The 13,267-nt window shown below is 48.6% G+C and overlaps 1 protein-coding gene across 2 annotated transcripts; it reads right to left on the bottom strand.

Annotated features, from left to right (window-relative positions):
* Window positions 1-1,196: 1,196 nt before the first annotated feature.
* Window positions 1,197-13,007, bottom strand: LOC113121855 (mucin-5AC-like). 2 transcript variants are annotated; one of them, XM_026292697.1, is made up of 5 exons: window positions 12,905-13,007; window positions 10,604-10,722; window positions 9,989-10,169; window positions 6,884-6,929; window positions 1,197-6,437 (listed from the first exon to the last, which is right to left on the bottom strand). In XM_026292697.1, exons 1-5 carry the CDS (start codon window positions 12,991-12,993, stop codon window positions 1,677-1,679), a joined length of 5,196 nt encoding a protein of 1,731 aa, XP_026148482.1. In that variant the 5' UTR covers window positions 12,994-13,007; the 3' UTR covers window positions 1,197-1,676. The 2 variants fall into 2 exon arrangements, with proteins under 2 accessions (XP_026148482.1, XP_026148481.1); XM_026292696.1 differs by lacking the exon at window positions 12,905-13,007 and adding an exon at window positions 12,748-12,895.
* Between the last annotated feature and the right edge of the window lie 260 nt (window positions 13,008-13,267).

Genomic DNA, 13,267 nt, shown 5'->3' with positions numbered 1-13,267 from the left:
GTGTAATATAAACTCTATTTCTGGTTTTCAGCACACGAGCAGTTGACTTGAGGAGAAGCTGCAGTTCTGATTGGAAGGACAGAAAGTCCAGAATTACAGTCAGTTCTGCAGGTAATAAAAGATGAATTAATTTTCTGTATTTGCATTTAATAAAAAAGCTCCTACTTTCTCCACCAGAGAACCAGAGAACCAAGGGGCACTGTGGTACAGCCCAGGTGGGGCTCACAGACCGGCTACGGGAGGCTGGAGGTCCTGGTCCCCTTGTGGTGAGGAAGAACCACCATTTTTTGTTATATCGCTGCTTCACATATTCACATATTAATCGTTGAAGACAAGGATTTAATGAGCTGAGGTTTATGTGGTCTTTTGAACTACGCTCAGTGTCCAGCTGTCACTGGTGGGTTAAACTGGACTCAACCTAAAACCAGTCCAAAGTGAATCTTGTGTGTCTGTGATGCATCAGCAGCTTGGACAAAACATTTAGGAACAGGAAGGAGGATTTTTCTACAGGTGAACTATACTGATCCACCACTAGAGGGCCAAAGAGGTTTACTCAAACATTTGGTTCCTGGTTCCTGGTGAGCAGACGTGAAGTCAACAATCATGAATGTGATCAAATCAGTAAAGTTGAATATTGACACAGTATTAAAGTCCTTTAACTAACAAAGTTATCTGACTTCTCTGTAAAGGGCCTTGGGATTATTTTAGACCAATAAAACTGGAACAGATCTCCTCATACTTGCTGAAGGTATTAGATAATATGATGATCAGTGTCTCATATACAAAGAAGGGAAAGTCAAGGACATGAAGTACATAACTAGCAAATGAAGTATTGATATTACACCCAGTGAAATGGATGTTTACACCATGTATTCATCACCATAACAGCTAAAACAAAAGGAAACACCTTCTGACTTCATGAGTGAAACTATTTGACAGCCCCACCCACACCAGACTATTTTAAGTCCACAGCAACCATCAAAGGACCGTGATCGACGTGGCCCGAACCTCCCAGCAGACTCAAATGTGACACACTCTGTTATGCTAATACTCAAAATACCTTTTCACTCATGGCACGCAATCACCGTGTTGGATCACTGCAATAAAATGACATCATGAAAAACCAGAATCGGTCCAAACACGTTCTCACCGGAGCAGAAACTGTGTTTTCAGGTTCTTTTTGGAAATGCCACATATGTGTTAATAAAATATTTTAATAAAATAGATACATCAGTGTGCGAATAAGGGCGTACAGTTCATAAAGCACGTTGTAATGTCTGATCATAATGTGAGTGCATCATGCTGACACCAGCCACAGTTCATCTCAATCACGTATCTGCCTCAGCACATTAAAACCACAGGTAAGAAACAGATCAACCCCACACACAGTAGTTTGAATATTAAACCTAAAAAGATGCAGATTCCTCCCTGATGTCATGTGACCAAACTCTACACGGTCAATGTTCTTTCTCATCCTGCAGAGATTAAAGGTTTTTTAAAGCTACGCTCACTTTATGTTTTTGACATGGCAGCAGCTTCGATACAGGCAGTCAGTTCTCCCTCTGATCTGCTTTCTAACGATAACAGAACAGGGACAAGGCCTGAGCAGAACATGGTCCATGATGAGGGACAGTTTTCTTCATGTGTTTGATCCAGACCACTAAGCAGCTCAACTTTCACAATTCTGTCTCCTTCTCTTCATCTTCGCCTGTCTCTAAGTAATATTCATCGTCTGTCGTAGTGTCCGAGCTGCTGTCTGAAGACTCCTCGAAGGTGCTCAGGCTGGAGACGTAACCTCTGGAGGGCAAATGCCCCCTGGAGGACTGGGTGTCCACTGGCTGTGAGGCTTCTGACAAGCCGGAGAAGGTAGGGGAGGAAAAGCTGGCAGGTTTGGACATGCGCCTGGTCACCGGAGACAGGGGGGGTGTTGGAGGAGGTGTTGGAGGACTGTCTGTGTCCCACGCAAAGTGAGAGCTGTTCATGCTAGGGCTAAAAAGGCAGACTGGCTTTGAGGTTGTGGTAGTTCCGGAGTGAGAAGCGGGGACTCCAGAGCTCCAGTTTGCCAAACACTTTGTCAGTGATCGAGGAAGAGACCTCGATCTCATCTTACCAGGGTCACTGGGGGAGTATGAAGTACTACAGTCACCAGTGGGCTGGCAGTCCTTTTCTGTAGACCACACAGGTACAAAAGACCACTGATCCAAGTCTTTGGCAGTACCCCCACAAGTCAGGGCAGACTTAGAGAGGTCACCCACACTCATGAACCTGGATCCAGTGGAAATGCGTCCAGGCCCTGAGGGTCGACTGGAGAGGACAGAACTCACAGAAAATGACCTCCCAGGCTCAATGCCATACTTCAAGTCTGCATAGGAGGACGCAGAGTCCTGTTCTGGATCTGCACTGTGAGTACCTGTGGAAGCACGGCTTCTTGAACCCCTCAGTCTGAGTCTCTCTCCTGGTTCACACGGTGAGGAGGACTCCCTGCGACACCGAAGCTTTGGGCTGTAGAAGACGCTGTCGTCTGTTACGTCAGGTGAAGGACACTGGGACGGGGGTGAAATAGAGGAGAAAGGGGAGAAGGGGCTTCTGGGGCTTCGGGGGCTGGATGCTGAATTTCTTAACTTAGCAGGGTAACAACCAGACAGATTCTGGCTGCTCCCAAAGTTGGGATCTCTACTTGAGAAAAACTGGTTTGTTGGGCTGTGCACTCTCAGGTGGACTTGGGTTTTATTTTGCTCTTCTGGAGCCGATTCATCCGGCCACACAGACAACTCATCTCTTGGCACGGCTCTCCCAGCAGATGAGGGTGGTGTGATAGTGTATCTGCTTTGTGTCAGCCTCTCTGGACCCTCTGACCCCCGGTCCTCCAGGACCACACCCCTTCCTTCCTCTGGCTTCTCCAGTGTTTTGGTGCTGTCCACAGTGACATCACTGACATCACTTGATCCACTGACTGAAGGTGTTTGGGATGTGCGTTTCCATTTCCATGGAAACGGCAGATCATCATCGGGCCATCTATTGCTGAATGTTTGCCTCAGTCTGTTGAGGACCTGGTCCATTTTGTTGTTATTCTTACTGCTCTTCTCAGAGTCTGACCTCGATAGACTGGAGTCTGTGGTGCTGACACTCTTCTTCAGAGCAAATCGGCTCCTCTTGGGGCTTTGCACACAGGAAGCCTCTGTGGAAAACAGTCTGCTCCTGCCCAGGACGCTCGTCTTCGGTCTTCTGCTGCCGTCTTCTCCATCCTGGGACTGAGTCTCTGTCGAGCTGCTGCCGCTGCAGCTTTGATCTGAGTGACTGTGCGGTTTATGTGCTGCTTCCTTGTTGTGTACTGTGTGTGACTGTTTACTTAACTTGGTCTCCATAGAAGCCAGTGTGTTTGGACTATGTTGTGCAGGCGTAGGTGTGGTGCTCTTTGTGGCAGCTGGATCTGCTTTAGGTTTAATGCTGTAAATCAGTGTCTCGGTTATACACGTCGAGGAGCTGCTGTGTGACTTATCAGCCTGCAGAGTCTCTGAGCTGATATGAACTCTGTTGTCAACAAGTAATATCTTGCTGTGGTTATTCGTGACTTCATTCGTTTCTGCAGCCCCATTGTGTGAACTCTCTTTCATGGCAGTTGTGTTCTGGAAAGGGAACGAGGGCTGGGTGGGGCTGACATGCACCAGAGGAGGGTTGGATGAGGAAAGATATGGTTGGAAGAGGGGGGACCTGATTACTTTACTTTTACTTTCTCCCTGTGTTGACCTGCTGGATATAAGTGTGGAATAAGGTGTAGTGCTATAACGAAACTTTGAACCAGCTGAAAATTCAGGAGGGAGGGAGAGAGGACCAGAAGACTTGTACTGTACTGTGCCAGACTCCAGGGACTGTGTCCCCTCCTGACCAGGTCTAATTAAATCACATGCTCCCTGATCAGAAACCCTAATGTCACGGGGGCTGAGCTTAGGTCGTTTTTGCTCTCTGGACGTTACAGCAGCAGAGTCAGACGATAAGGACCGATACTTCTCTGCCTTCCTCACTTGGGTGTTGGCACTTTTGGGGGCTGGAGAGCTTGATCTTAGAAATGAGAAGATGGCTGGGGCCTTAATGCTTCGCGGGGACCCAGAGAGAGTCTGATGACCCACAGGGACTTGAGATGAATCTTCTTTCTCCAAAGTGACAGGCTCATAATGCTGCAGATCCACAGACTCATCCCACTTCACTCGTCTCACTCTGTTTCCCTCTGTCCTCAGTTTCTTTGGGTCACTTTCGGCACTACCCCCCTGAGAGCTGGAGGTTTCTAAGAAGCTGCGGCTGGTATTGACTGGGGTCGCAGGGGGTGTTAGGATAGAGGAGATGTTGATGGGAGATGACGTAATGACAGGAGTGACTGGAGGAGTAAGGGGGGATGGGCCTGGGGCTGCAGGAGGGTTTAGGATGGAGGAGGGCAGGGATACAGCAGACACAGGGCTGTACTTTGTCTTAGAGAAGGATCTGAGGGTGGGAATCTGGCTGGAAAGTCTTTTAGGGTGAGACGGTTTGGGAAGGGAGGGCTGGCTTCTTTGGAAGCCGAGAGGTGTGGCACTGGCTGAGTTGGTGACTTTGGTTGTTTGGGGAGAAAAGGCATTTACTGGTGACGTATTATTGGCCTGAGAAGAACCTGGATGAGAACTGAAGATGGAACTTGTTGAGGGGGGGCAGAAACCAGGGGTGGTTTTAGAGCTAAGAGCTTTGCTGTTGTGAGTGATGGCAGCGGCAGGTGAAAATGCTTCACAGACATTATGAGGAGACGCTGGGATGTTGGTGGTTTCAGATGAGCCATGATTATCGGACTTGCTGAGGTCTTTAGGGTGACTCAGTGTTTGTGCTCTGCTGATGTTAGAGCTGCAGGAAACACTGGCCAGGCTAAGAGGCTGTTGTGGTTCTGTGCTGTTTAAACTGTAGCCGTGCTGCTGGTCCACAGAGATGTCTGATTTGTGGTCATTTCTATGTTCGAGGCTCCGAGTCTCTCTCTGGGTGTTGACACCAAGGTGCGTGTCACTTTGGCAAACGGACTCTGTTGTGTTGGTGTTTTCTCTGGTTTGGGACATTTGACTACTGAGCTTTTTGTGGTCAGTCGTACTGGGAGAGGTGAAGTCAGTGCCGTCGTTACAGAGCAGGATTAACGGTGAGTTTGGCTCTTCTTTGTCGGTGGCTGTGTCACTGTCTTCCTGTGTAACTTGTTTCCACCAGGAAGTGGATGTCAAGGTGGTCCTTCTAGGAAGGGAGTGGGTTTTGAGAAGGACAGAGGGATGTCTGGGTGAGGGCCCCGAGTTCTCTGAGAGGAGGTTTGGGCTCTGAGATGGTCCTTCACTCAGTAATGAAGGTTTGGAACAGATGAGACTGAGACTGGACTGGGTCCGACTTATTGGTTGAGGCTGCTGTGTAAAGAGTGTGTCTTCTCCATCTTTCTTTGTGGCTGGAAACGAAAACAGGCAAGTTCCAGAAATGTTCCTGTCTCTGTTACTGGGGGATGATGATGAGGACTGGAGAGGCCCAGGTTCAGGTGTCCTGTAAAAAGTGGAGGATGAGATGTGCAGGGGTTTTGGCCTCTCTTGCTCTTTATTACTCAGAAACGGTGGAGAGAAGTGTGTTGTGAAGGATTTCTCATCTCGCTCACTTGGTAAGTTGCTCAGAGCCGAAGACCCAGACAAGGTGGAGGCAGCGTTGGAGCTCCTGCCGCTGTGGTTGACTCTCCTCAAGGACAGAAGTACACTGCTGGTCGTCGGCTTTGAGCTTAAAGGAGAGACACCTGCTTTGTGGCCACTTTCTTCCTTTGGGTTAAGGGAGAGTGCAGGAAGTGCAGATGCATTTATCACTCCAGGGTTTACATTCAAAGAAACCACCTGAATCATTTTCCTCTTAGATTCACAGCCCAGGCTGGCAGGTCCACTGTTAGTCGACCAGCCCACTGCGGTTCTCCTGCAGCCTATTAAAGAACCCATCAGCTGCTCCTGTGTCAGCACCTTCTCTTCACGATGTGGCTTTTGAGCCTGAAAGCTTTCATGTGCACAGTTCACCGCGGTGCTTTTCACATCCTCTAAGTTCCCCTGAGCGTCTGAAAAGCCAGTTCCCTCCAGTCGTTTGTTGCGGCGCCTCCCGCTCCAGTGTGGGGCAAGAGCTGTTACCACAGAGGAAGACAACATGGTTCGACTCAAGTTGGACAGTTTCTCAGGATCCTTTGGGTTCTCAGGATTTGAATGGTCCTTTATGTCTTTGTTTAGCTGTACTGATCCAGAACCAGAACCAGAGAGTATGTGCAGGCCATTACACTCATATGGTCCCAAATCATCATTGGAGAAACTGGGACTTTTACTGACAGTCTGCAGTTCTTGACAAAGTGTGCTGCCCGTTTCTTTCTTCTTCTCTGATTTTGAACAGGTGCTGGATGTCTCTCTAGACGTTCGTCTGATAACCTGCCAGAAGAAGAAGAATTACTGCAGATAACCAGATGGTATATGCTAATTAGCAACTCGCTCTTCACAGTCAAATATAAAAATGTGAACATTTGGGGCCGGACTGTGGTTTGGTCACCTCACAACTAAAAGGCTCTAGTGCAGTTTCATGTTGTCCCTCAGCAGCTGCTGCTCACAGACAGAACAGAAAGCAACAAGGACAAAGAAGAACTAAAGGTAATTACACTCAGGCATGTGGGTTCGTTTGTTCTGGAGGAGAACAAAAGGGTGTGATTAGGTTGGCAGTTTAAACTCAAGGTGACATTATTATCTCATGTCACGTTGACCTGGCCTGACCTCATCTTAAGGATCAATAAACCAGGGGGAAATGGGTCGGGGTGCGACTGCATTTAGAACCACTGAGGTAAAGGTCTGGAGGTCTGGATGTGGATGCAGACAGTCCTTACCTGAGGGCTGCTGTCCTCGGTCCCAGGCCTCACTGGTTCAGTCAAGCTGGAAAAACAGGAGGGACAGAAGAGATTAAAGTCAGACTAGACAGTATCCTTTGAATCACACCTGTCACTAATGTACAGTACACAGGAAGTGTTAAGGCTACCCAAAACGGATTATGGGCCATGACAAATATGTTTATTGTTGTTGCTGGAGATGGATGTGAATAATGAAGGCGGGGAGGAGCAGATATCCACCCTGCCCTCAGGGGCTCTGGCTTCATTACAGCACAATCTCTGTAATAACAGCCTGACGTGACTTAACACCCCACACATAAACATTAACACATGTCACTCTACACACTTTAAATTACATCTGACTCATTAACCAGCCGGAGTTTATAAAGACGACGTCCATCCGTCGTCTATACCTGCTCATTCCCAACCAGGGTCACAGGGACCTGCTGGACTCCACGATGCTAAATGCTGCACAGCTCATCGTGCACTTCACAATAAACCTTTATTTTCCTATTTTCCAACACAATGTGATGAATGATTCATTTTGAATTGCTGCTGTAGTCATAGTTGCATTACTCCTGTATAGTGTCCTGTTTATTTTGAATACAGGAATAAATCACTATGACTTCACTATAAATTACTGGAGGCATTTAACAAATAATGAGTTTAGTTTGTGAAATATAATTTTCTATACATCTCATATTTGACATCTGACCTTTTGTGCTCAGCTTAAACTTGTTTTCCTTTTCTCTTGACGTTTCCTTGTGCAGTCTGATCTCAGCTGTGTGTTACAGGATCAGACAATAAACCAGAGGAGAGAGAGCCTGTGAAAGCTTGTCCTTTGTTGCTGTGAGTTGTGCAACGTCTGATAGTGAGCTCCCTGATCCCAGCTTGGTGGGAAGAGCACGATAACCACAGTGTGAAGAGACACCGTGCTGGCTTTACTGCTGAGATTATACAAACCGATAAAACACTTCGACAGTCAGACCTGAACAAACGCTTTAACGCTTCGCCTCCCAGAAGACTCACATTTCTCACGGGCACACCCAGTCCGTCTGTTCTCAGCTGCTTTGGTGTGAAACGTTCGAGGGATTAGATGTGGAACATTTGCCACAGTAATGCTGATCTGCAGGATCAACAGGATTCTTTGCTAAACAGTTTTCACAGTCCTGTGTACACTGCAGTTCCACCTCTTAACCATTAAGGGAAGCACCTGCAATGGCAGCACATGGCTCCTACATGCGTGTGCTGTGGATCCCACGCTCAGTGCCGATGTCCATATAAGGCCAAAGACAGTGAAAGAGGAGTGTTCTCTTTAGAACCAAGAGTTACATCAATGACTTTCACTGACAGAGCCTTAAACTAACAGCACACACACCAACTTCTTCAACACACACACACACCAACAATCCATCCATCCATTTTCTATACCCGCTTTTCCTGGCTCAGGGTCCCAGGGATCTGCTGGAGCCTATCCCAGCTCTCTTTGGGTGAAAGGCAGGGGTCCACCCTGGACAGGTCCCCAGTCCATCACAGGGCCACATAGAGACAAACAACCTCACACACTCACACTCACTCCTATGGGCAATTTAGAGTCACCAATCAACCTGACATACATGTTTTTGGACTGTGGGAGGAAACCAGAGTACCTGGAGAAAACCCACACAAGCACAGGGGGAACATGCAGACTCCACACAGAAAGGCCGGGATGCGACCTTCTTGCTGTGAGGCAACAGTGCTAACCACTCAGCCACCGTGCTGCCCGACACCAACAATGATTTAATAAACTATTCTATTGATCTATTTACCTGATGTTCCCTCGTGAGTGTGTCTCACTATTGACCTGCTGTTTGCACTGAAACTGAGCTGTGAGGAGTATGGAGCTGTGAGGAGTGAGGAGCTGTGAGGAGCTGTGAGGAGGAGCGCTGTAAGGAGCATTGTAAGGAGTGAGGAGCTGTGAGGAGCTGTGAGGAGGAGCGCTGTAAGGAGCGTTGTAAGGAGTGAGGAGCTGTGAGGAGTGAGGAGCTGTGAGGAGCTATGAGGAGGAGCGCTGTAAGGAGTGAGGAGCTGTGAGGAGCTGTGAGGAGGAGCGCTGTAAGGAGTGAGGAGCTGTGAGGAGTGAGGAGCTGTGAGGAGCTATGAGGAGGAGCGCTGTAAGGAGTGAGGAGCTGTGAGGAGTGAGGAGCTGTGAGGAGCTATGAGGAGGAGCGCTGTAAGGAGTGAGGAGCTGTGAGGAGCTGTGAGGAGGAGCGCTGTAAGGAGTGAGGAGCTGTGAGGAGCTGTGAGGAGGAGCGCTGTAAGGAGTGAGGAGCTGTGAGGAGCTGTGAGGAGGAGCGCTGTAAGGAGCGTTGTAAGGAGTGAGGAGCTGTGAGGAGTGAGGAGCTGTGAGGAGCTGTGAGGAGCTATGAGGAGGAGCGTTGTAAGGAGTGAGGAGTATGGAGCTGTGAGGAGCTGTGAGGAGGAGCGCTGTAAGGAGTGAGGAGCTGTGAGGAGCTGTGAGGAGGAGCGCTGTAAGGAGCGTTGTAAGGAGTGAGGAGCTGTGAGGAGCGTTGTTGTTTTTGTTGTTTTCTCCTGGACTACAGTGACTCCTCCTGCTCTGGATTCCTGTCCAACCTAAATCACCTCCAGCTGTTTAAAGAGACTTAAAGACCAGTCGGCCCAAATGTTTCTGATCAGCTGTGGGAATGAAAAGTCCTGGATCCACAAACAGCAGCTGTTCACTTGGTTTGGATTCATTTAGTCCATAACAACAAACAGATTGAACCTTAACTCTCGACAACCAAAGTGACAAACTGAAACTGTAAAAACAACAACACCAGTTTTAAATCTATCTCTTCCAAAATGATCCAAACTGTCTTAGACCAGGTCCAGGTGGTCTGACCAGGTGTTTCCCCTGGTCTTAAATACCAAAGGATAATTGCAATAAATGCGTCTTTCTCTCATGTTGATTATTAGAACGTGCAGTTAAATGGTCCAGTGTTTTCTACAGTCACAGACCAGGAGCTGCTCTTGGTCCGTGCACAGACCTCCTCAAAGAGAGACTGAGCTGGTCAGTCTGCACATGGACAAAATGTCAACACTGACTTTCATTAAGTGAAGGCTTACCTGTGTGAACAGGAGTCTGGTTCCGTCGTCGGGTTTAGTTCTGGTTTTCCGAGCCTGGGATTTGAGGAAAATCTTAAGAAGAGGCATGAGGTGAATCTGGGTCCAGTAGGCTTCTGGATCTGGACCTGAGGATCCCCACAGTGAGCATCCTTCTGCCGTCTGTCTGTCCCAGGGTTTAGTGCTGCAACAGATTCAGAATAACCCGTTCACTTCAGGCGACTGCTGGAAATTCAGGTTTGGAGCCTTGATATTGTTGGATGTAAAGACAGCACACGAGGCTTCTCCACCCCTCACACCTTCCCTCTCCGACACTCCACCCAGACCGTCACCTACATTCCTGTGTTTGTTGTGTCAGCTCATGCAGGACTGTAGTCCTGAGTCCGCCACAGCGAAGTCTTCCAGCAGCTAATGCTAGTTTAAAGCCTCGGTGCGAGAGGAGCCGCAGACCAGAGGGACGATAACGCTCTGACTGCCACGTGCACATCAACGTGCACCTCCACACCAGAATGTGTTTGGGCCATAAGTCAACAGAACTATCTGCCCCTATAAAAAATAGATTTGGGAGGAACAGCCAGAACAGACACCCCCAGTTGAAGGTTTGTGTATGTGCTTCACCTCTGTGTGTTCCCTCCTGCCTGATGGCTGATGGGTAACGGTCCTGGCCTGCTGGCTTTTCATCACCGCGATGATTCTCCTGCTGGAAACGTCGTCCCAGTGTTTCATCCTGCTCTGCTCTAAAAAAGCAACGATCTACAATTAATGACGATCTAATAATAATAATCAGATTATAATCATCAATAAGAATAACGTTCTCACTGACGACTCAAAAGGTTCCAGCTAAGGGGAACCCCCTCATCAGGACAACACTATAAAGCTGCATCACATGTGACTGGACCGTGTTGGACCTTAGTGCCTGACAACAACAAACATCTGGTGTCTGTGCTAGAAAAGCCCTGATTGATCAGAGCAGCTGATCAATTATCCTTCATTTCTATCTCCAGCTGCTGCTTCAACACTGAGAACACGCTTATCTAAACAGTTTGACTGCTGTTATATAACCACGCACATCTGTGCACACCAACGTGCAGAGGAAACACACCCACTCACAGATTCACTAAAACCTGCACATGCTCACTCACAGTCCGAAGCTGAACCTGCAGTCCAGAGCCTGGAAACGTCACCAGTACCAAATATCTTTGTTTGGATAAACATAAACTAAGTGACAGCGGTTCTCCCTCACAGAACATTTTTCAGTTCAGTGGTTTGTTATTGTTTCTTAGGAACAGAGGCTTTATGTGTCACGTGTTGGTATGAGAGATCATGTCTCAGCCTTCCCTGACAGCACGGACCATCAAACCTTCCACCTTGCCCTCGGGGCCAAGTCATTGGCCTCATTACAGCATAATCTCTGGAGCTCTCATAAAAGCCTGACGTGACATAACATGACGAGGAGCAGAACTATGAGGAGGGAGGAAGGCGTTATGCTCTCCAACACCTATGTCGGCCGGTGCCAAGTCCAACACGCCTTGCACGGAGATAGTTCTGAGGATTTTAATCCTGCCCTAGCCAGAGGCAACAGAAGAAATCTAAGAAGAGCACTGTGATATTAGAGCTTGTAAACCTGCAGGCGACCATGTTTTCATAATTTAACCATTAATGAAGGGATCTGATGGTCTGTGACTAAATTCATGTGTCCTGCTTCTTCCAATAGGCCCCAATCTGGTTCCTCTTGGTAGAGTCTGTCTGCAGCAATCATCACCTACATTCTGCGTTAATGTTGAAAACATTACTGGACTAATTAAACAGACCAGTGTTCCCACTTCTCCCCCCGACTAAATCAGAGCAGACTGGTGTAACTGAGCTTCAGCTGATACCTTCAGTTTTCTCCACATGAACAGGACAGAACCCAAAGTGATCCTGTTCATCGCAGTTTCACAACAAATCCTCACTTTCTCAGAAGCAGGAACATTTTTCTTAACGGACTGAATGTTCTCTGAACATTTCTAACAGCGTGCTGCAGCAGAGGACTCATGGTCCTGTGTTTGGATCCAAACCTGAACTCACTGAGCCCTGAGAGTCAACTCATCCGTTTCCTGTCGGTCTGTTAACAAACACAAAGTGCAGCTTTCATCCAAGCTACAGTCCCTCGTTATCATCGGGCCTCGGCTCCTTATCGGGCCTCGGCTGGTCTGAGCTGCTGATTTACCTCTGAGTGTGTGTGTGTCATGCAAACTGCAGCCGAGGTCAGTGTGACTGTGGGTGTGTGACCACATCACCAGCCAACACTTACATAACAACCCAACCTGGACTCAAGTGTGGGTGTGTGTTCAACACCCATGAACTGTTCCAGCTCCTGCAGATGATTTACAGCCCAAACCCAGAGAGGTGACCGTGACACAGGGACTGGTCCTGTGGCTGCCACACCCCTGGGGCCCATTTAAGCCTGTAGACCATTATACAGACACACAGAGGCTGCTGACAGGAGGGTGTGCAGGGAATGGACTGTAGTAAACCTCCTGACGTGCACACGCACACGCACCGTGCGCCCATGACATTATGAACCGAAGCTTCGGCGCATTAAACCACATGTGACGTGTTGGTGCTGGTTCCCATGTTATAGGACGAGTCCACTGACCCATGACCCCCTAGTCTCCTGCTACAGTATCAATACAGGATCAATACATCGATCCATAACCTGATCACGACCTGATCACGACCTAATCCAGCAGCGTGTTTCATGTACTGGGAGTCAGACTAACCTCTTTCCAAACACACTGAACAAACCAGGACCCCTGACCCGGACTGTCCTCAGCGCGTCGCCCTCACACACAGAGATGAGTTTAAAGGTTCCCCCGTCGGGTCCACGGGAACAGAGAAACAGCATTTAAAGCGTAAACACCGTGTGAAGACTTTTACCTCGCAGCTCTTCCTGCAGTCCTGCAGCGCAGTCCCGTCTCTCCACCTACGACTCGCAGCTCCAGCTCGGCTGCGTCACTCGCGGACATGGATCCTTCAGGGTCTGCAGGCTGCTCTGCCTCCGTGTGCAGCAGCAAACAACAACAAACAAACTAACATCCACAGCTGTTTGTCTGCGGGTCTGCAGTTCGGCCAGGACTGACGTGCTGCCCCTCGGCTCTGGCTGAACCAACTTTCCTTCTCTGGACCGTCCGGAGCTCAGGCTGCTCCTGCAGGACCATGTGCTGGTCTGGTCTGTCTCATGAGACGCATTAATGTCCTGTGATTAGCCTGTTTCATGTTTATTTCACTCCAGAACCGTTC

The sequence above is a fragment of the Mastacembelus armatus genome, chromosome 20, assembly GCF_900324485.2.
Source record: "Mastacembelus armatus chromosome 20, fMasArm1.2, whole genome shotgun sequence".
Lineage (NCBI taxonomy): Eukaryota > Metazoa > Chordata > Actinopteri > Synbranchiformes > Mastacembelidae > Mastacembelus > Mastacembelus armatus.
This window is presented reverse-complemented; position numbering and strand designations above follow the sequence as displayed.

What these genes read in the sequence shown, in the direction of transcription:
- LOC113121855 (XM_026292696.1), bottom strand. Translation starts at nt 12,872, where the DNA reads ATGCTGTTTCTCTGTTCCCGTGGACCCGACGGGGGAACCTTTAAACTC. An exon ending in TTCAGTGTGTTTGGAAAGAG is followed by an intron (nt 10,723 to 12,747) that starts GTTAGTCTGACT and finishes TTGCTTTTTTAG; the next exon opens with AGCAGAGCAGGATGAAACAC. An exon ending in GCAGGAGGGAACACACAGAG is followed by an intron (nt 10,170 to 10,603) that starts GTGAAGCACATA and finishes AATCTGTTGCAG; the next exon opens with CACTAAACCCTGGGACAGAC.